This window comes from Oryx dammah, unplaced genomic scaffold, assembly GCF_014754425.2.
Source record: "Oryx dammah isolate SB20612 unplaced genomic scaffold, SCBI_Odam_1.1 HiC_scaffold_14, whole genome shotgun sequence".
Taxonomy (NCBI): Eukaryota; Metazoa; Chordata; class Mammalia; order Artiodactyla; family Bovidae; genus Oryx; species Oryx dammah.
This window is the reverse complement of record NW_024070198.1, coordinates 26,307,728-26,335,015: the sequence shown is the minus strand read 5'-3', so window position 1 is coordinate 26,335,015 and position 27,288 is coordinate 26,307,728. Positions and strand designations below refer to the sequence as shown.

The window sequence follows — 27,288 nt, the reverse complement described above, 5'->3', positions numbered from 1 at the left end:
AGACTGACTTTCTGCTTCTGGGTTGTTCCCCTGGATTAACACTGATGTTATTCATCAAGATTGGAGTATACAGAATGGTGGGGGGTGGGGGAGGCAGTGTATTTCATAGGACTATTTGGCTGTTAATTGAGTCTGGGAGCTTCCAAGGTGGTGCTAGTGGTAAAGAACCTGCCTGCCAATGCAGGAGATGCAAGAGATGTGAGTTCAATCCCTGAATCAGGAAGATCCCCTGGAGGAGGAAATGGCAACCCACTCCAGTATTCTTGCCTGGAAAATTCCATGGACAGAGGAGCCTGGCAGATTACAGTCCATAGGGCTTCAAAGAGTTGGACATGGCTGAGCATAAATAAACAACTGAATCTGGAGTCAAGAAGGTGGTTTGGAGCCCTAAGCACATGGTTCATAGTTGAAGGTCAGAGTGTGGATGGTATCCCTCAGCAGAAAAGAAGATAGAGGGAGAAAGAGGTCAAAGACTTACTCTAGACATACATCATATGGTCAACTAGAAGAGGGGACAGTGATTAAAGCAGGTGCAAAGGCCTGAGTACCACTTTCTTCTCCATCTCATGAATACAGGTGGTGGTGGTGGATTTTTGTTATGTTCCCCTCAAAGGAGAATGCATTTTTTCTGGTAACAGTGACTTGAAGAGAAAGTCAGGGGATCTTAGGGTAGGTCTAGTGGTTCTCCAGGAAAAGGATACTGTTATTTTTGTGGGTTTGTACATCTGCCTGAAGTTTCTGGTCCACTGGGCCTCTATAGGTAGAATCATCCTACTTTTCAGCTGAGTGCATCCTGAGAACCTGAGGACCACAGAACTCTCTCTCTCTGCCCCCTCATGCCTGTCTTTGTCCTGGACAGGCTCAGCTCAGCCTCGTGTTTACCTAACCGGGAGGCTACACAGACACTCAGACAAACACAGTTACACACAAACATACACATTTCCATACACTCACGTACATCTTTAAAATCCAATAAAGAATACAAAATAATTACATGTAGAAAGTTTTGGGGATTTGTATAATAGCCCTCCCCAACCCTCACCCAACATGGATTCTGGGAGGTGTCTTGGAAACACTTTGCATCTCTCTGTGAAATCTCATATTATTCCTGTTCCTTTAAGGACTTCATCAATTACTTGTAACTTTTTAAGCTTTTACACAGAAATAACTCGGGATTTAGACCTGGAGGAAAGATCTGTAAATGGAAAGGATGGAGACACAATTGTTCCCAACATATCCTTTCCCCCAGAGTAGGGGTGGCACCTGAGCACTTCCTTCCGGGAACATGACCGATGTTTCGGAGGCTTCCGGAAGGAATACAGGTTCAGAGCAGGGAAGGCAAAGCAGAGAGAGCTCTTCCCTCCATGCCTCTTCTCTCCTCTCTTGCCTCAGGTCCCCTGGAGCATGTACACCTGTCTCTTCCCTTTGTCACCACGAAGAACAAAGAGGTCAATGCAACCGCCGTGCTGTGGCCCAGCCAAGTGGGCACCCTCACTTATGTGTGGTGGTACGGGAACAACACCGAGGTGAGTCGGCTTTCCGGGCAGGGCCTATGTGGCTCCTCTTGGAGCAGTAAAGGGAAATAAATCACTTATACTAACTCAAGAGCCCAGGAGTTGCGGCAACCTCGGGAATGGCAGGCTCTGAGAGCCTCACTCATCTCTTCAGTATGTCTCTGTCTCTCTCACGCCTACACCCCTCCCTCTTACCCCTACCTTCCTGTGAGTCAGGGTTCTTCTCCACATGGGCTTTACTCTGCAGCAACCCTCAGCAGCAGCTTGAGCTTTCTGTTGTCACAGCTCAGTGGAGCAAATGAGCCATCTTTCCCAAAATTCTAACAGGAGTCCCGGAACAGAGTAATAATACTGGCCATGCCTTGATCACGGTGCTTGTGGCAGAAACAGAGCTGTTCAAGTCAACCTTCCTAGATCCGTCTAGAAGAGAAGGGAGGGAATGGTCCTCGAAAGGAGAAGAGACCAGTGGACACCAGACAGACAAGAGCTACAGATGTCTGAGCAGCCCGCCCCTCGCCCCTTGTTCTCCATTCTGGATCAGACATGGGCCCCCCTCCACCCCATGACTCCCCAGCCTGGATCAGAAATGGCCCCTTCTTTAGCTCAGCTTCCTGCTTTAAGATTCTTTCAAACACTCCCTGTGATCCAAAGTCAGCAGCAAGTTCAAAACCAATGGAGACCTTGGACCTCATGTACCCCGAGTCCTTCATTTTACCGATGAGGAAAGTGAGGAGGACACAGATGAAGTGGCTTCCTCCAGTCTCACTCAGCTACTTCATGCAGAGCCATGGCCTTTCTCATGCCTGCCTGGGTTTCTCTTCCCCGCACACCAGGCTGCATGCGCTGGTTCAGTTTGGAACTCACTCCATCCTCAGAAATTAAAATTTGCTTGCAAATGTCAGTAAAGGCAGTAGAACTGAAGCTTGGCATCATCTTCCCTAGAGGACCCGGACCAATGGCTCTGAATGGAGAGCTTCGTCTTCTTCCAGCAGAAGTGCCGTTGCTTATAACTTTGCTCTTCAAATGCAATGCTTCTTGTGTGAATACAAATCTCTTTCTACCCCGGAGCTGAGTGTTGGCTTTAACTGGAGCCATAATTTCACACAAGCCCAGGGAGGAAACCTCTCCTGACACCAGACCCGCTGCGTGCCTGGCAGTCAAAGGAATCTCTCACCTCTCCTGCTGACATAAATCAGCTGAAAAGAAGCCCTTTTTTTATTTCTTCTGAAACTGTACATGCAAATTGGGTCCAGATTGGACCCACTATCCGCAGGAGAAGAGAAATCTGTGTTACTTGCTTGAATGCTAGTACTAGGAGGTGAAACTATTAAATAACTTACTTGCTGCTGCTTCTTTTCTTAAGCTTTTAGCAGAAAAAGAAATACTCAACAGATTCTGTTAAGCAGACTTCTTACGCTGGACTTTAGTCTACCTTCTGCTACACAGGGAGTTAAATGAATTTTGATTTTTAAATTAATTAAAGAAAAGACAGGAATGAACTGTTTGTGGGGAGTGAGTGGAGGGAGGTCAGGAGGCTAATAATACTTTCCCCAGAACCCTGGTGTCCAGTTGCATTACAGGAACTGATCCAAATCTTTTTTTTTTTTTGAGTCCTCAAACCACGATCCAATTAATACTTGTTTCCATAGCAGCTCCTTCCAGGAAATTGCTGATGGGGCTTCTCAGCGCAAACCAAGCCACACAAGGGCAACACCCATCTAATTAGCGTAGTTTTGGTGTCCACCGTTGCTGCATTCCATTGTAATTTTATGTAAGCAGCGCACCCTGGAGAGAAGCACTGGCAGCTTACGCACTTTCAGTGACTGTGTGTAAATCTGGATTCATATGAGCCCCTTCTTTTGGCCTGATTTTAAAGTTGCTTTGGATTAAGGGATCTGCTTCATGAGTAGGTTATTGACAGAGAGACACCCCACCAGCAGGCAAGGCCTATTGATCTTCCCAGTCCTGAATCAGGATTGTAGCAGAAGAGAGGTGTCAGATTCACAAGGAATGAGTAGAGTTTCTTGGCGGTCATGTCTCTGGTAGTCCCTTTCTGGACTGGACCCGAGGTGATAGGGAGGCATAGGTGGAGTCAGTCACATAGGGGGCGCCCTAGAAAGAGCCTCCGCTAATTTAAGGAGCTTGTTGGTGGTTCAGAGTTGGTGCCTATCTTGGGTATCACTGAAAATCTCTCCCCTCACTCTATGTCCTCATTTGCTTTAGCCCTTGATCACCTTGGAGGGAAGCATAGCATTCAAGTTTACTTCTGAAGGGATGAACACCATCACAGTGCAGGTCTCAGCTGGGAATGCCATCCTGCAAGACACGAAGACCATCGCGGTTTACGGTGAGTGGTCCATCTGCTGATCCATCACTGTCTGCCTCCATCACTCAGATGAGATGGTTTGGTACCTTGGCACCAGAGGCCATGCTAGCTTATGAATCTACTCAGAGAACAGACGGTAGTGGTTGAGAAAGAGCTGAGTCAAGTCTCATCTCCTCTTTTGAGGAAGGTGTGGTTCACCAGCAAAGTAGGGATCACAAAACCCCAAGACTGTTTGTTGTCTTTTTTTTTTTTTGAACTGGCTCTGGTGCCATAGAGTAAGTGTACACTCAACTACCTTAGGTACAAAAGAGTGAATTTCATTATGTGGAAGGCTGATTCATTCCATTTGATATTTTTGTGATTTTTAAAGATTTAAACCTATTATAAAAGAAAATGGTTAATATTGAGCCTTTATTTTTTTAAGTTCAAACATAGAGTCTTGATCATTAAGAAGAGTCTGCCAATGTCTAAATGCTCTGAAAATCTCTTCCATAAATATGTATCATTTAAGAATCACTCTACTGGTTTAAAAGCAAGGGAGGGGTCATAACAAGCACAAGTGGTGAGTCATTGTGGACAGAATATTAGTTTGAACAAACACCTGTACAGAACACTCTTGTCATCAGTCGGGGAAACTGAATGTGGTCAGGGTATCACATGGAATGAAAATTTACTGAAAAGGAAAGGTGGGATCCTTGATGGAAAATGATATTCAAAAAAAAAAAAACAGTTTATACAAATTGATTTCACTTTGGTATTTTTTTTTTCTGCAGAAAGATAGTCAGATGATCTGCACTAAGTGCTTTAGGAGATGATAAAAACATGAGCTTTTATTGTTAATGTGAAAATGGTACTAATGTATCCCAGAAAATCAAAATTTAAAGAGCAGGAATGTAAAAGGAAGCAGGGAAATAAATGCTGTGCAGAGAGAGCAAAAGGGAGGATCGAGTGAGGGAGGGAAAGTGAGAGGAGAGACTGAAAGAGATAGAGAGACTGAGAAGGAGACACATGAACTCATGGTCCAAGTAATATCAATTGCCCAAGTTCTAGAATTTATTGATTCTCATGCAGGTCCTGTTTTTCATTTCTGATTTTGCTAACTTGACCTTCAAATTCAGAAAGCAGTTTGTAAGCAACTTTGAACGCGTGTGAGGACACTGCTCCTCCTCGCGTGGGTGCCTGTTAGATTTCATAGTGTTTCCTCCCTCTCCCAGCCCCTGAAGAGGTTTGAGAAGCCCCAGGAGTAAGTGAAAGTTAACCAGGGTTGTGGTTTGCCTCCAAGGTCCCATCAGTGAGGAGATCTCTTAGCCGAGTGGCCTGAATAGAGGAGAGCTTTTGTTTCTCTCCTCTCCATCTCCTTTCTATACTACAGGGATGCATCTAGTTTGTAGCCGATATCACCTCATTGTTTTTTTTTTTTGTTTGTTTGTTTTTTCAGAGAGGTAATTAACTTGCTCCAGCTAGTAAGTGGTGGAGCTGGGCTTCCAACCATCAAGACCTAGGGCCCAGTGCTCTGAAATTACCCTGTTGGCTGGCTCTCATTCTTTTCTATCCAATGCTCTCTTTCTTTCCTCCCTCCCTCCGGGATGTCACTGTGTCACTAATGGGCACTGACCCATTAGTCCAACAGCTACCTCCCCATTAGAACCACAGACCGAACTTGGACTTCTCTGGTCCAACCCGTTAGTACAGCATTAGGAAATTGTGGTCTCCAAATGGAAAGTTACTGTCTTAAAGTCATCCCTATTCAGTGACAGGTTGAATAATAATGATGATGGTTGGTAGTGATAGAAATTAACACTGATGCATCTTTCACTCGTGTTTATTCTAAGCATTGGATATATAACATCTGTTTTATTGAATCCTATGAACAGGCTTATCAGAAATATGATTATCCCTCTTTTACAAGTGAAAAAATGTAAGTATACTAGCCAGAGCATAAGAATTCTGAATCTAGAGAGAATGTTTCTCTTGATGACTACCTTCTATCCCTTGCTATGCTTAGTTCTTCCTCTTCCTAAAAATCCCTTGAAAAGGCATCATTCCAGAGTGGGTCATTCGCCATCAAGTGGGTTCTCTTCATTAAAAGGGATCCCTTGACTAAAAGCTTGAACAGGGAAAGTGCTCCCTGCTTCCTGTAGCCAAATTCCTGAGTTTTTCAGCATCCTTAATCATCTTTGTTCAGATGGGTTGTCCAGGATTTCACATGTATAACTGGAAAATTCTAATGACATGTGTGACCTATTAAAAGGAAACTGTATCACAGGAAATTAAATAGGCAAGACTGAACTTGACAGAAACTAAAGGCAGGGAGAGTTTTAAACTCTGGGATAAGCTGGCAGAAAGTGCTGGAGGACTCAGGGGGATTGGATTATCTCTGGGATTAGAACACAAGGGTTTACTTAGGAAACTTGGTTCCTACCCTCCCAGAGGTGGGGCACTGTCTTTCTTAATGATACCATTTCAAAGATGGTTCCTGGGTCCTTGAGAAAGGCATTCCTGGTTGCAGAACATTTACATCTTAAAAGTTCACAGAAAGAATGTATAATAGCAAGTTTCTAAAAGAAATGCTCCAAGAAAGGGGAGGTCAGAGTCTGAAGTCTGGAAGAAACCTGTTCAAGTTTAATTAAGCTTTGGGGAAATTTAAGATCATTATGGTCAGACTGAAGGAGGTATCATATTTGGGAAGCTGGCAGAGGAAAGATTGCCTACCCAAAGACATACAGTAGACTGTAGGAAAGAAAATTTGGTTTGCATGGTTTTCCTTCCTTTGCTTCAGGGCTCAAGTTTGCCCTTAAATGCAACAAAGAAAATGTAAATATGTAGAATTCATCTCTCTCAGCAGCTGCAAAAAATACACATATTATTGACGTTTACCCTTTTCAGTCCTCCCACATGCATCCCCTATTTGTTGAATAAACTTAAAGGGAACATTTCTCTGCCCTGCTGTTTAGTGTGCTAAGTAATTATAGAGGGAGCTGCACCATTTTTCTCATCTGTGTCTCTTTATTAAGATAAATATCTTCTTTTGAGATGAAGTCTCCACAGTTTGGTTAAGAGGTTCGAGGAAAGTGAAAATGACAAACACGTACATCTTCAAAGGGAAATGTTAGGGCCCAGCGGGTCATTCCTTGGCACTGCCGTTTCCCATGCTGCTAATTAATATGCATTTCCTTCTTCTCCATCAGAACTGAAGTGGGAATGTTCACCTCGGTGACCAGTGACTCAGAATAGTCAAACTTGGAAAAATACTTCTTTGGAATAAGCTGACTGCCTTAAATGCAGTCCTGATCATGTGCAAGGCTTCAATGCCTGCTCCTGAGAAGTCATTAGCAGTGTTAGGAAATGCACATGTGGGTTTTTGAGTTTCCTGAATGTGTCTTTGGTGTTACCAGTGTTGCTGAGCCCCTCCTGAGATATAAGAACATGCCTAAAACAAGAAAGAAATGTTTGTTGAATAATAAAGGCATAAACTACAGAGAGTCGCCACTGATGTTCATGCCTTCATTTATTCAACAAAAATGCATTAATTAAGGGACCCCTGGCCTCTGAAAACCTACCATGAACTGGGCACTGTCCCAAAGGGCCGGGAACACTGTGCCCCCATCCTCACTGAACTCATATTGCTGTGTGGGAGACAGACAACAAAAACATTTACTTATTTAAAGCTGTTTTGGGGTATAGTTGATTTACAGTATTGTGTTAGTTTCAGGTGTGAAAGTGAAAGAAAGTGGAGTCGCTCAGTTGTGTCCAACTCATTGCAACCCCGCGGACTGTAGCCTACCAGGCTTCTCCGTCCATGGGATTCTCCAGGCAAAAGTACTGGAGTGGGTTACCATTTCCTTCTCCAGGGGATCTTCCTGACCCAGGGATTGAACCTGGGCCTTCTGCAGTGCAGGCAGACGCTTTAACCTCTGAGCCACCAGGGAAGCCCAGTTTCAGGTGTACAGCAAAGTAAATCAATTATACGTATGCGTGAAAGTGAAAGTGAAGTCCAGTCCGACTCTTTGCAACCCCATGGATTGTAGCCTACCAGGCTCCTCAGTCCATGAGATTTTCCAGGCAAGAGTACTGGAGTGGGTTGCCATTTCCTTCTCCAGGGGATCTTCCCGACCCAGGGATCGAACCTGGGCCTCCTGCACTGCAGGCAGACGCTTTACCGTCTAAGCCACCAGGGAAGCCCATGCATATGCATAAATCCACTCTTTTTTCAGTTCTTTTCCCATATAGGCCATTACAGAGTATTGAGTAGAGTTCCCTGTGCTACACAGTAGGTTCCTTATTAGTTATCTGTTTCATATACAGTAGTGTGTATATGTCAATCCCCATCTCCCAATTTGTCCCTCCCCCCTTACCCCCCAAACAAAATAATTTAAATAGTAAGAAGTTTGGCGAAGACAAATAGGGTCACATGATGAAAGGTGTTAGCGCATTGGTGAAAGGGAGGATACCTGAGGTTGCTGGAGGGAAGGGCTCCTCCCAGGAGAGATTGAAGGCTGAAAAGGAGCTGAGCAGGCTATCCTCTGGGGAGGTGGAGGCATGGTAACGTGGGAGGAAGCTTAGCAGACTGAGGGACATGGGGAAGGATGGCGTCATGGAGTGCAGGGCAGCCCACAGGACATGTGGCAGGAGGCGGTTGTTGCTGGTTTGTGTGGCACTATGAAGGCCATGATATGAATCTGAATTTATTCTGAGTGCAGTGTGGAACCTCCCACAGATTTCAGGGGAGCAGTGTGATCTGAGTAGACTGTGTGATAAGACCCCCTCAGGGCTGTGCTCTGAAACCCATCACCATGTTAGGACCAAGGCTGCACCATCCAGCCAGTGATTGAATGCAGTAGGAATACTAAGGTGAGCCCATTCCTGGGACACAGGGCTCCTCCTCTGGCTGACTTCAGCTCATGGGTCTCCCATCAGTCTCGCTGAACCTTCCTCCCTCCCGCACTGTGTCATATATGCAACATGGTCTGACGGTGCTCCAAGATCCTCTGCTTTCCTCCCCATATTCTGTTAAAGACAATTCTCCTCACAAAATCATCGCCTTTATAATTTCATCTACTTTCTGGGGGACCAAGATTAACTCAGAGGCTACTGTGACAACTAGCAAAATCCTTGAAATAAAGAGTTGAAAATTCCTTTCAGTGAAATTCCCATGCAAACAAAATTTAGCAATAGAGTGACTATGATGAATTTTATAATTATATAATCATATAATAATTATTATATAATGATAATGAAAGTATGTGCAGAGCACAGCTGTACCATAAAAAATAAAAGTAAAATGTGGTGGGAAGACTATTAAGTCAGTGAGGACTCAAACTAGAGCTTGAGTGATGCATGCGTAGAAGGTGGGAAGAGGGGACCATTCTGGGAAAGCGGCTGTGTGTTCAAAGGCCCAGGGGAAGAAACCTGTGATGCAGTCAGAGTGCTCCAGGTGTGTGACTTTAGTGTCCAGGAGCACAACGGCTAGAACTGGGGACAATGCACAAAGCTGTGGAGTGAAGCATGGGTCACAGACTAAAGCTTTGGCCTGGAAAAGGAGCTCAGAGGTAAAAAGGATGGGATGTTGACCTTGCCTTCTAGTAAGGTCTTTCTGGTGAGTGTGGAGGACAAGGACCCTGACAAGGGCTTTGCATAAAATAGAAAGTATAACAGATTTCCTGAGAGGCCAATCTGACTTATAGTAACCCCTCTACTCTGGTGTCCACAGAGGAATTCCGATCTCTTCGCCTGTCCTTTTCTCCAAACCTGGACGATTACAACCCAGACATCCCTGAGTGGAGGAGAGACGTTAGCCGAGTCATCAAAAAGGCCTTGGTGGAGGTGAGTGTGGCCAGCTCCTTCTGGCCCAGGCCCTTTCCCTGTCTGTCCTTGTCCTTCACGGAGAGGGGACCTTTGCAGTAAGAAATGGCAGGAAAGAGCCAGAGGCCAGGGGACATGGGTATCATCAGTCTGATACCTGCAAAGCTGAGCCTCCCATGTGCAGACATGTCACAGGTGCCACGGGGGGGGGCAGGAAATTGAATAATCACTGGGTCCATACCCTTTGTGTTCTGCTTAGAGAAGACCATGGCAATATGTGACAGTCACGGCAGAATTCACAGTTAGCTATCAGTACGTGTAAAATAGCTACTGGGCATAATACTGAAAGGCATAGAGTGAATACCGTTAGTAAGAGCAGCCTGGGTTCCAGCCCCGTGAATGACCAGCACAACAGCACAGTGAGTACCCAACACAGGAAGGTAGTCATCTTACTATGTCCCAGTTCTTTTTAACAGCATTCCTTTCCCACAACAGCCCCAAGAGCAAATATTATTGTCTCTATTTGTTTAAGCAGTTGAGGTTCAGAGGAGTTAAATAACTTGTCTAAAGCCTCACAGCTAATAAGTGACAAAGCTACAAAATTAAAGTGAAGGATCTGAATCCAATCTGGTTTCTAGGAGGGTAACTAGGTGGTAAGGTTCATCCCCTTCTGAACAAATGTCACCCACCATTTGACAAGACATCTTCCAGGCACATTTCGCCTGCATACTCCACTTCCATAAACAAGCAGAGAAATGGGATATCTGCTCATATAGCTGCTTGGGTTTATTGCACAAACCCAGAAAATCAGAAATGACTTTTCCCTAAGGTCTACTCTTGGTGGTTATTCTTCAGTCGCTCAGTTGTGTCTGACTCTCTGTGACCCCATGGACTGAAGCATGCCAGGCTTCCTTCCTTTACTATCTCCTGGAGTTTGCTCAAACTCGTGTCCACTGAGTCCATGATGCCATCCAACAATCTCATCCTCTGTTGCTCCCTTTTCCTCCTGCCCTCAATCTTTCCCAGCACTGGGGTCTTTTCTTTGGTTGACTCTTTTTATCAGGTCAACACTTGGCATCAGGTGGCCAAGTATTAGAGCTTCAGCTTCAGCCTCAGTCCTTCCAATGAATATTCAGGACTAATTTCCTTTAGAATTGACTGATTTGATCTCCTTAGTGTCCAAGGGACTCTCAGGCATCTTCTTCAGCACCACAGATTGAAAGCATCAATTCTTTGGTGCTCAGCCTTCTTTATGGTCCAACTCTCACATCCATACATGACTTCTGGAAAAACCATAGCTTTGACTATCTGGACCTTTGTTGGGAAAGTAATGTCTGTATTTTCTAATATGCTGTCAAGGTTTGTCATAGCTTTTCTTCCAAGGAGCAAGCGTCTTTTAATTTCATGGCTGTTATCACCATCTGCAGTGATTTTGGCGCCCAAGAAAATGAGATCTACTCTTAGCCTAAAAGAAAAGTCAATTTAGGATTAGTTATACAGTCTCTCCTGCACCTGATGTATGGTGCCTTGTGACACAAAGGGATGAGAAGAATTAAAGCCATTCAGATAACCTCCGCTCAGAAAACTGATCTCACATTCAGCCTTTTGGCAGAGAGCTGATGTTCCCCATAATCATACCATTGTCTTTGTGGCTATTCATTTAGCACTTTAAAAATTCCAGAAACTCTTCTCAGTGTTTTGCATTTTTAGACACATATAATCACAAAAGAGAAACCTAGCTTATGATGTAGAAATGGATAGTATGATTATCCCCATTTTACAGGTGAATAGAGGCAAATAACTTGCCCAAAGTTGTACAGCTTAAAATCAGGCTCTGGAGTCAGACCTCAAGGTTTAAATCTTGATCAAGTAGTTTTCTACCCACTCCACTCTGCTGCGGTCCTTTGCCTTATTAAATGGAGAGTCGAGAGTAATTGGAATAGTGGGATGGGGAAGGGTTATTTTCTCTGCCTCCGGGTAAATGCCATCTCACCTTTGTCTTAACGACTCTGATCATCAATGACATTGTCGATGGTTAAACATTATGGCCACCAGGGGGCGAAGCTACCAAACCACAGGCCCCTTTATCCTTGGAGCTGCTTGTCATTAGGGTCACAACTGGATTCTCTTCTCTGCTGTCCTAGAGAGATGACTTATAGCCTTCAGTGAACTCACAGCCCACCTCCTTCAGAGATCTGTGTCCCTGTAGACCTCCTAGGCAGCTGTCCAACACCCCGAGGTGACTTATCAACCAAGCATTAGTTCAGCAGTTATGTTTTCCAGGCTGTTTTCTCTTCACATTAATTTTAAGGGGATCGGATGCTCTGGGCTGCCACCCTTCTACCAGTTGTCCACTAGGTTATATTTGACTGCTCATTAATATTTCTAGGCCACTGCAGAGCATAATCAGCTAAATGCAGAACAAACAGGATGGCTTCACATCCCTCAGAATAAGAGGTGATGGGGTGCAGGGAGTTTTGAAGACTCCGTGGTTACCCAATCCTAAGAGGCAGCTGAACCAGCCCTGGTTCCTAGCTCCCCACCTTGGCTTTGAGATAGTAAATATTCTCAGCCACTTCCTTAAGTCCTAAAGAACACACCCTATTGCCAGGTGTCCCCTAATAAGCTCTATAAGAAGCTCAACTGGATGTCAACTTAATTGTAGTTTTCTTCCTATTCATTCTGTAATGAAATTCAATATGTAAATCAGTTGCCTCTTTCCTCATCAACTGGGGTTTTTCTATTGATATTTTGCAATGGGATCTTTAATTGAAAGTCCTTCAGTAAACATTGTCAATGATAAGGATGAGTTTAGACATAATATTTGATTTTAGCATCCTGGAGGGCTGTAAAACAGTACAAATACCAGCTGGCACAGGAGCTGCTTTGTGTGTCAGGAGAAAGAAGGCCGGAGAGCCCTGGTTAAGGACAGAGGCATCATGGTCAGACCAAGGTTCCAAACTGAGTGTCACCACTCGTTACTTAGATGGCATCGAGCCACTGTTGAGCTTTCCTCTGTCTACTGTCTGTCCCATAGCAGAAATAGGGATGTACCATCCAGATTCCCCTTACGGGAGATACAGTTGCCTTAGCTACTGGGAGAGCTGTGGGCAGAGGTGGCCTTCCCCCGACGTTGTGTCCTTTTCTGAGTGGCTCGTGTCCAGTGATGCCCTCAGCTCAACCTCAGGCAAATCTGAAGGGCCATTCTCATTCCCTGCAAGGTTGTCTGAGGCTGTTGTTGACCTTTATCATAGCTCAGCTTCTCCCTGTACCCATTCTTGCTTCCTTGCCTTCAGTCGTATAGCTGTTGATTCTAAGAAGGTCCCCTAATAAACACCCTACATGCTAAGCTCAGAGTCAGCCTACTGGGGACTCGCAACCTGTGTCTTCACCTGCACAGAGAGGTATAGTAATACGTGCTTTAAAGAGTACTTGTGGGAGATTGCATTACATTATATTAAGAAGTTCTTAGGACAATGCCAGACACATGGTAAAGATCCAGTAAATGGAATTTCTTACTACTTGAAGAAAGATATAAAGGTAGATTTCAGAACCCAACAATCACCTAACTGGAACTCATGAAAAAATATACTGAAATGAGTGGACTTTATATTGTTCTAGAACGTCATGATGTTCTAACAGCAAATGTATAGAAAAGACATTCGGCGAGATACACAGAAACATTTGCAAGAAAAGACTGGAAGTTGAGAAATTGTAGATGAGTCTATTCCATTAAGCATAAGATGACTGTGGAGCTGTGGGTAATTAGTGTAGGAAGGAAAGGTGGGACCATACTGCTGAAGGCTTTGAATGTAAATCTAATCCACTTGGCCGTGGTAATTTGTGCATGAATTTGGATGGGTTCGCACTATCTGAGTTGGACTCTAGGGGGATAAATCATTAAGTATTGATAGTAGTCTGTCTCCTGGAGATGGGGAGGCTGTTGTAAAGCTTGAGGGGAGCGAACATAGAGGCTGAATTGAGGTATTAACAAGGCAGGGGTGGGGGGAATTTAAATAGAAAGGAACCAATAGGATCGCTTGTCAATATCTCATAGGCTGCTTAGATAGGATGTGGAAAGGAGAGTGTCATGTCATAGGTGAGACAAGGTTTCCCACTGGGGTATCTGGGAAAAGAGTGCCTCCATTCACCCACATGCAGAATGATTTTGGAGTAAATATGAGGAGTGTTTGTACAACAACCAAATGACATTCTGACTGAATGTTCCAGAGAAATGCCGAAATTGTAGCCAACTGAATTCTAGAACCATCTAGAAAGTAGGCTCAGTAAAGAGGAAGTTTTGAGTGATGTGCATGATTTCAATAGAAGATTGAAGGGTAGCAGGGGGAAGGGCTAAGAGAGCTTCCTTAGCTGATCATTAGGGTCTGATGCTTTGGAGAACTCAACAGATACCTGGAGGCTGTGGTCTGGGGCTTGCTGTTAGGTTAGGTGATAGAGGTATGCCTGGTGGATTTGGAGAGAATGCTGGTGCTTTGAGGAAAGAGGAAGCTAGGTTAGAAAGTATTATAGCTCCAGGGGCGGAAGATAAGGCTCAGTGATGGCCTTCTCACTGACAGGGTCCACTTACTTTTACAAGAAAGGTACTACAATATGCCACTTTTTAATTTGAGGGGATGCAAAGTGTTTAAGGTCTCATGGGGATAGAGCAAGGGACCAGACTGCAGAGTCTGGCTTGAACTCATTTCTGGCCCTTGCATCCCTCCCCCACAAGTGCACCCAGGACCCTGCTTTCACACCCCATCTCCACACCTGTGTGCCTTCTTACTGCACCACCCCCAACTCCCCACTGAACACATGGTTCCTTCTCATCAGCTTTCTTTCCCCCAGGACTCATGTGTGCCTCTCTGTCTCTCCCTTAGGCCACTGGGGTTCCAGGCCAGCACATCTTGGTGGCAGTGCTGCCTGGCCTGCCCACCGCTGCCGAGCTCTTTGTCTTACCCCATCAGGACCCCACAGGAGAAAACAAAAGGCCAGCCGAGGACCTGGAGCAGGTGAGTCCCCAGGTAGCATGCCAGCTTCTCCCTCTCTGAGCCATGACCCTGCTAGTACCTGATCAGGACAGCAGCTCTGGGGGTCCCCACTTGTGGACCCTTCCACTTTCCCATCCTCCCTAAAGAAAAGTAATCTGGAGTTTTAACTACAGCATCTCCAGAAAACACATGCAAGAGTGTGTATTGTCAGCAGTGGCTAAACCACTCAGGGTATATCCATCTACAGTGTTTGCAGTGAAGTGAAGTGAAGTCGCTCAGTTGTGTCCGACTCTTTGTGACCCCATGGACTGTAGCCTTCCAGGCTCCTCTGTCCATGGGATTTTCCAGGCAATATACTGGAGTGGATTGCCATTTCCTTCTCCAGGGGATCTTCCCAACCCAGGGGTTGAACCCGGGTCTCTCACACTGTAGACAGACACTTTACCATCTGAGCCACCAGGGAAGTCCAATAGACAAGATAAATCCGTGTACTGACATGGCAAACAGTCCAAGGTATTAGGTGGCAGGAAAAACACAAGAGGCTGAACAATGTGTAGAAGGCGAATCGATTTATGTTGCTTCACATACTTGCATCATGAGAATCAAAGTGAAAGTGAAATCACTCAATCGTGTCCGGCTCTTTGCAACCCTATGAGCTGTAGCCTGCAAGGCTCCTCCGTCCATGGGATTTTCCAGGCAAGAATACTAGAGTGGGTTGCCACTTTCTTCTCCAGGGATCGAACTTAGGTGCCTGGATCTTCCTGACCCAGGGATTGAACTCAGGTCTCCCACATTGTAGGCAGACTCTTTGCCCTCTGAGCCACCACAGAATCCCTGAGAATCAAATGGCATATCTTTATAAAACGGCACAACTTTTATACAAATCATGAGTCCTCTTTATCACCACCAGTCTACGATGATTTGAGTTTATAATGAATGAGTAATGTTGACTCCAAGTACCTCCCCTGGCTAAATGGGATTCGCTTTCCTCATCTCCAGCACCTCTGGAGTATTAGAGTGTCTCTCTCTCTGTGTATGTGTGTGTGTATGGGTGTGTGAGAGAGAGGTTCTCTCTCTTCTACTCCCTTAGGTCTTTTTTCTCCCATTCTTCCTTTTAACTTCAGATTATCCATCTCTGTAGTGAGGATTGGGCTTGCCCAGGTGCTACTAGTGATAACAAACCTGCCTGCCAATGCAGGTAGGTGTAAGAGACACGGATTCGATCCCTGGGTTGGGAAGATCCCTCAGAGGAGGGCAACCCAGCCCAATATTCTTGGCTACAGGATCCCATGGACAGAGGAGCTTTGGTGGGCTATGATCCATATGGTCACTGAGAGTCAGACACGACTGAACCAACTTAACACACTCGCATAGTGAGGATTATTACTATGATGATGTCATTTTTGTTGTTCTTATTCTTCACTCAGTTAAAATAATCAGTCTTGGCCTGGTCACCCTGTTGGAAACTATATGACTTTGGTTTCTCAATGCTCTCTGACAGATATATTAAAAACAGTATTCCCCTCAGACACTAAGTAAATATTAACTTTTTCTCCTTTTAGTACTTGGAGCTTTTCAGTTGACTTAGAATTAACCCATAATCTAGTCCCTTGATCTCTAGTCTCCAAGATGACTTGAGAAACCTCTATCACAGCCTTGTTAGCAACAACCCCAAATTACAACCTGGCCCACCTCCTAGGACACACCCACCTTTCAACAGTTGCTTTCTCAGTTGGCAGAAGACTCACATCTATATATTTTTTCATGTGCAAATAACAAATAATAGCGCTGTCAAGGAAAGCCTCAGTGAACCCCGTCTCCTAGTGAACTGCACTTGAACGTCAGACAGCAGGGAACCCATCAACTTTGCGTCTGACTTTGCTCAGCCCTCGCTTTCAGCTTCCGGTTATATTCTATAAATTATTCTCTGCACCTGCAGTTCAGTGGGAGGAAGAAGGACGTATTTCTTATCACCGCACTGCTGATGAGACTGGGAGGGGTGTAGATCCCTATCCAGGGCATTTAGGTTGAAACATGTATATTTGTGCTCCTCTGAAAATCTTATGGCTTGCCCATGAAATCCAGAATATCATCTTCTCAGTGTGGAAGAGTCCAGGTTTAGAGCCAGCTAAGTTCCCAGGTACCACATCATCTGCACATCTCAATTTCCAATACTTTTCATTCTCTCTCTAAAATACAGTTTCTAGATGTTTATTTGAGAGAAAATGTAAAAAGAAGAGGCATGTGTTCTCTGAAAGTTGGTTTACTTGTGTGAGGGTATATCTTGCTCTAACTGTCTGTTTTCCCTAGAGTTCTTCTTTCTCTTTATCTTGTCTGAGTGTCTTCTCCAGAGACATTCTCAGAGACCTGAATGAGTGTCCCTGAGGCAGCCAAGTCTCATGTACTGATGAGCCATTAATCAGAGATCCAAAGGCAGCTGGCTTGGCTTGCTCGCAAGCTATGAAACTTAACATTCAGTACACATGTAGCGAGTTCAGATATGTTTTTTTTTTTAATGCTGATTACATTTAAATTTTATTTTTACTTTATTTTACTTTACAATACTGTATTGGTTAGAAAGACCACAGGTTTGGAGAAATATAAACCAGGTTTCTAGTTTCAGCTCTTATAACCATTGCTTATATATTCTAGATGAGGAAAATTCAGAAAAGATCAATAATCCAGCCAAAATCACATAATCAATAATACCTGTCTCGTGGGGTGTTTGACAGATCATTAAAGAAATGAGGCAGCAAAGCCCTTGACTATGGAGGTTACTCAATAAATGGTAAATAGATAATGGTTACATTTATGGACATTTTGTGGTAGAGTATATGAGAAATGCAAAAAATATATATAGGCATATTAAAGACTAGTATAGTCCGGGGCATGCATTGGCAGAAAGAAGATGGTGACAATAAGGAAAAAAAAAAGATTAATGAATGGAATTACAGGAAAGAACAAAGATAGCAGGGAACAGAAAGAACACGTGAATGAGTAAACTAGAGGGAAGATGACTCATCTAAGTTATCAGGCAGATGAATGGCATTGAGGGAAAGCAGCAGAGTACCAAGGGAGACTGTAACTTTAATTAAGGGAATTGCCAGTGTAGCAGCCTTATCCAGGAATGAAACTAATTTCAGTGACCAAACCCAGCATATGAGAAATCAGTTTCTTATGGAAACTGTTACTACCCAATTAATAAGTACAGTAATGAAATCAGCATGTAAACTGTGTCAAGAACAGCAATACATGTGCTGTCCACAGGAATCCTATAGTTATGATCCTAAGAGAGGTCCTTTAATTCTTCTTTCTGACTCAGTCACTTTGAAATTAATGAGTTCAGACCCCAACAGGGAGCTGTGAATTGCCTAAGGAGATGCAGCTCTTTAAGGAGGAGATTCTAGTTCTGTTCCTGCAACTAAGCCTCAAGTCTAGTGGTCCCCTTGTTCCGTCATGCTGCCCATGTGGATTTGGGTACCACTTGACCTCTGCAAGGCCCCCAGGTATCAAGGCTGCTGCCCCAGGAAATGAACTACAGATGCTTTGCTTTCAGTTTTGTAGGTTGTTTTTTTTTTCCCCCTGATGAAATGAACATATATTCTGTTCAAACAAATTTCACCGGAAATTTGCAGTATGAGCTTATTTAGTTGGGAAGTCCAGCTCAGGCATGGATAACTCAGAGAGGACGCATCATCAGCTTCCTCCCCTGTCTTTGTCTCTCCCTCTTTCTCTATCTCTTTCTGTTGTGACCACACGAGAAGTCTGCCTGAGAATGAAGCCAGCACATAGGAAGATGAGAATGGCCCCAGGAAGCCCCAGTCTTTTATTTAGTCATCTTATCAATTCCATTCAAAAGACAGGGCCTCTCCCCTGAGTGCACCCCAAAAGCCTAGAGTGATAATTCTCACAGGCTCGACTTTGGTAAAGTGGAGATGTCTCAACTAGCCTGGTAGTCAGGAGGCTAGGGCTCTGTCGGTGATAACTCAATACGTCATACCCTCCCCCAGATCAGGAGTTAAGGGAGCCCCTCCTAATCAAATGGGCTGAGAATAAAGAAGGACATGGGTTCTTAAAGAAAAATATGGGTGAGAGAGAAGGAACCGGAGGCAGACAAAAGCAACTGACTTCCTTTGTCATAAATTACATAGAAATTGCAACTGAGTACAAAGTGAAAAGGACAACCAGGACCTCACTCCTTTAAAGGCTGCACTCTGAATTAGATGGAACTTGGGAAGAGCTGGCTTTATGCTTTCTCTCTCAATACTCTGGCTCCTTTCTTGTAAAGTTACTGCATGGAATTCCCAGCAGGGGAAAAAGTGGGACCTGGCCAGGTGGACCCTGATGACTGGGTGGGGAGGGCCCCCACAAAGGGCTCTTGGCTCTCCTCCCTTACTTCCTTTAACAGCATTCCCCGGGGAGGACAGATGCTGGGTTAGATTGAGTTATCTTGTCTGTGAAATAAATTGAAAACTCCTCGCAGTGAGAAGCACTTGACCTTGTTATCTGGATAACGTTGGGCTGGGTTAATCAAGTGACCTCTGTCTGGGAGGGTTCCACCACTCTTGACTTCACATCTCCAGAGAGTGAGAAAAGGCTCACTTGCCCTTAGCTGGCCTCATCAGGGATAGACCCTCTTGCTACCTGAGGCCAGCTGCTCAGGTGTGGAGCATACCCCACCCCCTGCACCACTTGCCAGCTTCTCTCTGAGTCCTCAGAGGTGAGCAGATTTGTATCTGGCTTTCCTGGAAGGAGAAAGGACCATCATGCTGTGTTTGTGATGCTGTGCTGTGGAGATAGGGAGCCTGCATGTTGTCTTGCTGAATCCTTAAAGGGTATGGACACATTTAAAAGGAGCAGCACGACTACGGACGAAATGTCAACCACCAGCAACGAATTTCCTCTTAGTTGTTTGTGTTGTCATATACATTTGACAGGTGCAGAAACCAAAATCCAGGGAAAGAAAAAGAGCCTCTAAAAATGGAACAGGTTATTGGCAATAATTTTAGAAATTAAAGACTCATTGTGAAATGTAATAAATAATCCTAGACCATTTTTGATATACTCAGTCTGCCCTGTCCAGATTTTTCAAAGAGAGAAGTTGTAGAAATATTTTGAAGTTCACAAGGAAGGTTACTAAAACAGGAAGTTATAATCGAAAGAATAGATAAGAGCTGTGCTGAAAGAATACAGCAAAAGGAGAAGGAGAGAAGTTCGGAGCTGGTGATAGGGAATTTAGGGAAAGGAAGTGAACTGGGACACATTATTTCTTCATTATGCCATCCAGGAAAACTTCTTAGACACTGTAGTCAAGCTGATGCTTTGGTGCTAACAAAGAACAGAATTGATAATAGAAGTCCTGTTTGGCTCCATTGCTTCTTCCGTGTATTAACCCAGAAATCATGATAATTGGGAAAGATCTTTCTCTGTTAATTCCAAAAGCAATATTTTTCAATTACTCTTTAAAGAGGCCTTAATAACCTAACAGGATCAGGCTTGACTATGTCCATTCCAAGGTAATCCCAGGCAAGTCTCCTAAACCTGGCACCAAAATGTTCCTTACGTTCACTAGGGTTTCCATCCCTCCTCGCAACTTCAGAGAAGCATTAGTTGTGTGGCCCAATATAGCTTTACCATCGATAAATCTGCTAAAGCCCATTTTGAGTGTGTATTAATACTTTCACTCTGTACCATGTCTTTGGGTGTCATGTTTCATCAATTACCACTGCTCAGCTGTCCTTAAGCTTCTCTTTCTTTATGTTTGAACATTTGACTCTTCCATTCTCATGATCTGAGAGTCGATTTTCCTCTGTTGGTTTTATTAAGCATTGTTTGGATGTTGAAAGTGTTCTTTATGTGCTAGCGATCTATTCTGTTGACCAACCATCTCCAGCTCACCATTTCTGGGTACCAGTAGGGTTACACCCATGAGTCTCTTCTGTAAGCAGAGCCGTGTGATTAACTCTGGCCAGTGAAGTGGGAGCAGAGGCGATGCATCACTTCCAAGCTGAAGTATTCAAATTTTGTCTCCAGAACCCAGAGAACTCTTTTTTCCCTTCCTCTAGTGGTATGTACAGTTGAGGGGGCTGATCTACCAGCCGATGTCCCTGTGTGACTGTAATGAGCACAGCATCACGTCTACCTGCAGTGGATATAGAGTATTAGAAAGCACAATTCCTTTGTTTCAAGTCCTCAAAACTGTAACATCGTTACCTCAGCCTGACCCCTGTTCTGATTACCACACTCAAATTTCATGCTTGTGGAGAAGCTGAGAAGGAGAATTGATGTTTTTTCCATGTATCTGGTCCCTTCCACAGCACCCTTTTGAGAGCATCTTTCCAAGTATTTGTATTGAGTTGCCACTGTCTATTTAAGTGGTAGTTTAAATGACGTGTGGGTTGCACTTGAATCATAGGCATATTCCATCAAGTAGGCAGACACCAAGAATAATAGATTTTTCTTTGCTCATGATTATTTAGCTGAAGGAGAATAGGAAATGGAGAGCAGCAGAAGAGGGGTGACAGTACAAAGGTAAATGAAATTTGCTAGGAAGACACATTTGCACTGGACAGAGAAAGAAAAATGAACAGATTCAGCTTGTTTCAGGAGGACCGAGCTCCCGGCAATTACACACTATTTCACTAGAGTCTTTATCATGCAAGCTTGTGTTCTTTCATTTAGGCTGTCACCACACTGTTCTATAGTCGCAGTTTATTCTATTCCTTTCATGGCCAAAGACTCTCACAAACATTATAAATTATATTAACTGTTGAATAGAATGTAGCAGTCCTGAGGCTACGGTTAGGAATTGCTTGTAGCTCAAATTGGTCAGATGACACGGGCCTGGTGTTATAAATCATGTGCTTCACAGTTAGATGAGAAATAGAAGCATAGTTAATGATATGCTACAATTTTTTATCTCCTAAATGTGCTCAGCTGGACCTCCTCCTATATACTTTTTGTGTCTTTGTCAGCTGGCTCGAGGAAAATGTTTTTTTATGGAAATGCCCTGAGATTAGGAGTCAAACAGAATGAAATTCTAGTCTCAATTCTTCAAATATTAACAGGATAAACTTAGGAGTGTCCTTTAGGCTTCATGTTGCTTTCAATGGAGCTGTGTTGTCCTAGGAAAAAAAATACTGCGAAATGTGTAACTTTGCCAATAGAAAGTGTTCAAGTGCATAGATACTATATATTATATATATGAAAATATATGTAATAATTCACGAATGATGAAGACAATACAGGATAAACGCTTCTGCAGGTGGCATGGGAAACATTTTAAATATTGTCAAAATCTGTTAACAGTTTCGTATCCATTTACTCGCATAGAGAAATGCATGGTTCTAATTGAGCTCATTCTTGTATGCAGTGTAAATTTTATTTAGTTCTATTTCTGTGCATAAGTTCTTTCGCACACCACAAAGTATGTTATCTTTTTTGTGTGTTGTTTGACGCAAAGTGAAATCCATGAAATATACTTTTGCTGTTTCCATTTTTGCATAGCCTGTTTAATTTTGTAAATGATACAGATAAAACCGATGAAGCAATGTTATAAACCAGAACAAATTTGGGAAGTTAATTATTTTCTTCAAGGGACTCTCCCAGAGATTATAAATTAGAAGTATATTGTTCAGATGAACACTTTTCTGGTTTCTTATCTATATTTCTTTCTTGAGGAAGAAACATTATCAGGGAGAAGAAATACGTATCACTTCAGCAAGTTGGAAGAGAGATGTCTTTCTCATGCATATACACAGTCCCGTTTTGTTCATGGGATGAACTCTGAAAAACAGGACAATTTCTTAATTACTTCCGATGTTTTCTTATTCAAGTTAAGATATTTTTTCTGCAAATACAATTACATATGTATCTGCACATATGCATGTGTGTGTACATAAGCATGTGTATGTACATAAGCATATTAATTTTATACATGATTATATATTTCACACATATATATACACATTTCTCTGTATGTATGTTTATTTAAGAGCCAAACCTTTCTGTTTAACCTCTAGTGAAATTCACCATCAAATTCTTAGAAAGGTCTTACTGATTGAATGATAAGAATAAGATAGAATAGTAACTTGCACACTGTAACACTTTACAGAACACAGAGGAAAACATTCTACACAATCTGTGTTAGAAATCTACTCTTTCTATAAACCTTGAGCGTTCTGGAAGTTTCTCATTACCCAGGAAAAAGAGTAGTTTATATAGAAAGAACAAAGCTGTTTCAACATAATTTTATCACAACCTTGTTTTCCTGCACAGTCTGCTAAATGGAAATATTTGAGAGGCTGAGCTTGAACTGGATCCCAGGTGCATGAAGAAGAACTTTGATCCCAAGTTCTTGCTGTTAAGCAGAGAAGTTCATGTGCAGGGCAGTTCAGTTCCATCACTGAACAGGGACTTCTGTGAGAGACTCTGTGCTTGAAAACAAAGCTGTCAGGCCCTGCTTAATTGATAAAAGGATCAAAGGTATCATTTTGGCAACTCAGTGGACTGAGTGAAAGTCCATAAATATAAAAAGAAAAATAATTTAAGAATTTAACTGGCAGAATGATATTCAGAAAGCATCTAACTAGACTTAAATAGCATATGAAATAGAACATTACATTGGTTCTTAGAACATTAAAAATGAGGCAAGGAGACCAGATAATAGGAGTATGGTTTTCTCTGACAGCTTTTCACAAATTACTCAAAAAGTATGCGTTAAAGAGCAGATTGGTCTGGGTTTGTTGTTTTTTTTTTACTTTAAACACATGAATAGTTTTACCTTGTCTAGAAAATCTGGCCTTATACTGTTACTACTAAAACAAGGTCCTTTGTCATTTGTTGGAGTTAAATATTTCATGGCCCAGAATTCCGTGGGTCTGCCCAGCACAGATGCATCAGCCTGAGGAGTGGTTTTGGGTTCATAGTATGAAACAAGAGTCGGCCAACAAGTTAAGTTGTGGTTACGCTTTGTTTCAAATGTATAATTTATTATATATTTGGAATAAATACATACAGGGAATCCTGGCCTGCTACAGTTCATGGGGGTTCTCAAAGTGTCGGACATGACTTAGCAACTGAACTACAACATCATAAGTTATTATTTTAGTAGAACAATATTTATCATCAACAAATACCCATGAACTACCTATTCTTGGAAAGTTGGGTAAGAGGAGGGAAGCGAAATAGGGAATAAGATGGAGTTTACTATCAAAAAGTAAAATAAATGGGTCTGAATATCATCAGAATTTATAAATTCTACATATTTGCTTCTTTTAAGTCCTTGTGTATAACAAATGCACTCTCAAAGAAACTGAGGGTGATTTTTTAAAACTAATACCGTGGTAATTTTTTAACAGTAGAAATGATCTGATTTCCTAATTGTCCTATTTTGTAGCAATTTGAATATAAAGTCAAGTCATGCTTAGAAGATAATTCTATCTGCATATTCTGGACTAAAAGCTTAAAATCATATACAACCCACTTATCTCACTCCCAGGTACAATATCAGGATGCTTTGATCAGCATGGTAAATATTGCTCAACACATTTGTATATAGTCAGTGTGACAACTTTAGTGGCACTCACTCTCTTTTCCTTTCAGATATCAGAACTGCTGATTCACAAGCTCAACCAAAACTCTGTGCACTTTGAGCTGAAGCCGGGGGTCCAAGTCCTTGTCCACGCAGCCCACTTAACAGCAGGTCAGTGTTCCCATCCCTGGGTTCTGGCTAGTGGCTCTGGCAGAAGGGGATCCCAGTTTGTTTCAGCAAAACAAGACTAACTGGTGCCACTGCTGATCACAAATAGGGCTTCGTTCTTTGCAGGTTCTCTTGCTTGTCTTGTTTTTTTTTTTTTTTTTCTTTAATGGGGACCAGCAAGGTGAGAGAAAAAGGTGATTTTCCTGCCTGGTTCATGGCAAAAACCATCACTGAATCACTTAAAAGTCCCTCAAATAATAGCATATTTCATTTTACAGAAATCTTGAAAATAAAGTTAACTTTACAAGTAATGTTGTTTTTTTTTTTCTGGTCTTTCTGTAAGACTTTATTTTTAAATCATTCATGCTATGAAGAATTTTCTTTCAGTTTGGGATAAAGAAGCACAATAGAAATAGCTGAGACTTAGGAGCTGTCCAGGGCCATAGCCAGGAGCTGAACCCCAGGTTGGTCAGTATCTTACAAATGAATGAATGTCATTGAACTTCTGTCTCTTCACTTGTAAAAGATGATGGGGAAAATATTCTTCCTAAGGCCATATAGAAGCCTCAATAGTAATTCAGGTATTTCCAAGTATATAGAAATAGATATTATTGTGCTATATTAATAATAAATTAACACCATGTATTGGGTCCTTATTTTTGCAGAGTGCTATACTGGTGTTGCATAAAGGCCAGTAGGCAATGGCTTTTGCCTTCAGAAAGTATAATCTAGTTGTGATGTTTCAGAGTTTGGTGGTGGCAGTGGTGGTGATAATTTGGGGTGGGGGAAGTGGGCAGTGGGGGGATCTCTGAACAAGTGAAATGCATAAACGCCTTTATAGAGAGGCAGTAGCACATTTCTGACAACCCCCTGGAAAATCCCATGGATGGAGGAGCCTGGTAGGCCACAGTCCATGGGGGTTGCAAAGGGTCGGACACGACTAAGCAACTTCTCTTATGCTTAAGCACATTTCTGGGTGCTTGGACTTCGCAGTTTTGCAGCCAGACCATTGGTTTCAGTCTTGCTCCATCACTTACTTAGTATATAGACTCTGAGAGAAGACTTCTCTATAGCATCTGTAACAATGGAACTGTGTGAGGGTCAAGTTAGTTTAGGTTACACACATAGGGTAATGCCTGGTGCAGAGTCAGGTGTTATTTTTCCTTTTATCTTTTTTTATTATTAACAATCAAAGTTTTATGAGAAATTTAAAGCAGTGGTAAATTGCAGCCAGTCAAAATGACATAGGAAAGCTTCATGGAGGAGGTGGTCTTTGGGTAGGACCTTGAAAGATGGATAGGATTGAACTGAAGAGATTATTCCAAGCATAATCTTGGAATAATCAGGGAAGGAACATGAAAGCCCCGAGGGCTTTGGGTATGCTGAATAAGTGGGGATAAGGAGCAGGTTTTTCCAATTCCATTCTCTGGTTTCCTGGAGGTTCCTGGAGGTGTGCTTAGGTCTAGAAGAAGGCCAAGAAGGTTGGCCACTGGCCTCTCTTCTACTTGGATTCCATCTTTTTACCTGATTAGGATTTCATAAAATGTTTTTCTTTATAAAAAAAAAAAAACTGACTTAAAAAACAAACATATAGAAGTCACTGTACTAAGCATGGGACATGGACGTGGAAGGTGGAAACATGCCAGGCTGAGCTGTTTCTTCTTCCTGTGGTGGACTCTGGGAAGCCGCGGAGACCTAGGAGCAGAGTTGTGCCTGATTCAGAGTGTCACTTGAGAAAGGTGACTCTTAGGAGCAAGGATTGAGTAGAGCCAGCTTGCTATTCTTTAGCAAATGGATGCAATCAGTTGCATCCATCAACAGACATTTATTGATTGAGTTGCTGGCTACTCCGAGCCAAGAAGTGTTCTCAGCATGAGATAGAGCCTCTGACTTCATGAAGGTTCCATCAGTGGAGAAGGCTGGGCAGGTAACACATTGAAAGTGACACTTTACAAATCATACTGATGGTGAAAAGGTCCTGAAGAAAATAAGAAAATATAAGAGAGTAGAAAGGGACTTCCCCAGTGGCCCAATGGTAAAGAATCTGCCTGCAATGGAAGAGACACAGGTTTGATCCCTAGGTCGGAAAGATCCCCTGGAGTAGGAAATGGCAGCCGACTCCAGTATTCTTGCCTGGAGAATCCCCATGCACATAGGAGTCTGGCAGGCTACAGTCCATGGGCTCGCAAAGAGTTGGGCATGACTGAGCATGCTCACAGAGAGTAGAAACCAACAACGGAACACCTATGAGGGCAGCCTGTAAGCCTAAGGCCTGAACAAACTTACCGCAGAGCGTTTGATGATCTTCTTGGCTGTTTCCTGCCAAGAAGGTTGGCCTTTGATCTTTGGTGAGCAGTGGTGGCACATAGCAGTTACACATAGTTGGTTAAACTGGAAAACAAAGTCCAGAAACATCCCTTGTTATCAGCCCAGTGGCCATGCCACTGACAGTTGTTGTCATATCACACTCCAAAGATGGTTTGATTAGTTTCCTAAATTTGAATCTTACTTTATATATTAGTTAAGGATGCCTTTCTGTAATGACATCTGGGATCTAGAATTTAAAAAAAAAAAAAGATAGAAATCCAAAAAGTGGCTAATGATCTGAAACTGCTTTAACCAGTGACTTGGCCTGGAAAATTTATACAGCAAAGGCACCCATGGATCCGTAGTTCCATGGAGGAAAGAAAAGTTCATTCCTGATAACCAGGAAAGAATAATTCCACTGGTCTAAGTTCCAGTTGGCAAAGACTAATGCAAAGTTGGGAAGATCTAGAAAATTTATCCAATTGATATTCATGGTTCATCCCTTAGCTGGAGATTTGGAGAACAGTACTCAGATCCCTCAGAGGAAGGGCTGGCAAAAGGCAGTGTATTACTGGGAACTTTGGTAAACATGCTGAGATTGGAAGGAGAGCCCTCTGCAGCATAGATGTGTATTCTGCAGGGTTACCA

General features: G+C 42.9%; 1 protein-coding gene and 1 non-coding gene across 3 annotated transcripts in view; one reads left to right on the top strand and one right to left on the bottom strand.

Annotated features, from left to right (window-relative positions):
* The window catches only part of SORCS1 (sortilin related VPS10 domain containing receptor 1), a 156,226-nt gene that overhangs the window by 113,420 nt on the left and 15,518 nt on the right, over positions 1-27,288 (top strand). For both annotated transcript variants that reach the window (XM_040254393.1, XM_040254392.1), the window contains exons 15-19: positions 1,393-1,526; positions 3,738-3,861; positions 9,551-9,663; positions 14,523-14,654; positions 24,237-24,336. In XM_040254393.1, the coding sequence (XP_040110327.1) occupies positions 1,393-1,526; positions 3,738-3,861; positions 9,551-9,663; positions 14,523-14,654; positions 24,237-24,336 (603 nt within the window). The remainder of the gene's footprint in view (positions 1-1,392; positions 1,527-3,737; positions 3,862-9,550; positions 9,664-14,522; positions 14,655-24,236; positions 24,337-27,288) is intronic.
* TRNAC-GCA lies at positions 7,947-8,018 on the bottom strand. The gene has a single exon. It is a non-coding gene; the product is annotated as a tRNA-Cys (tRNA).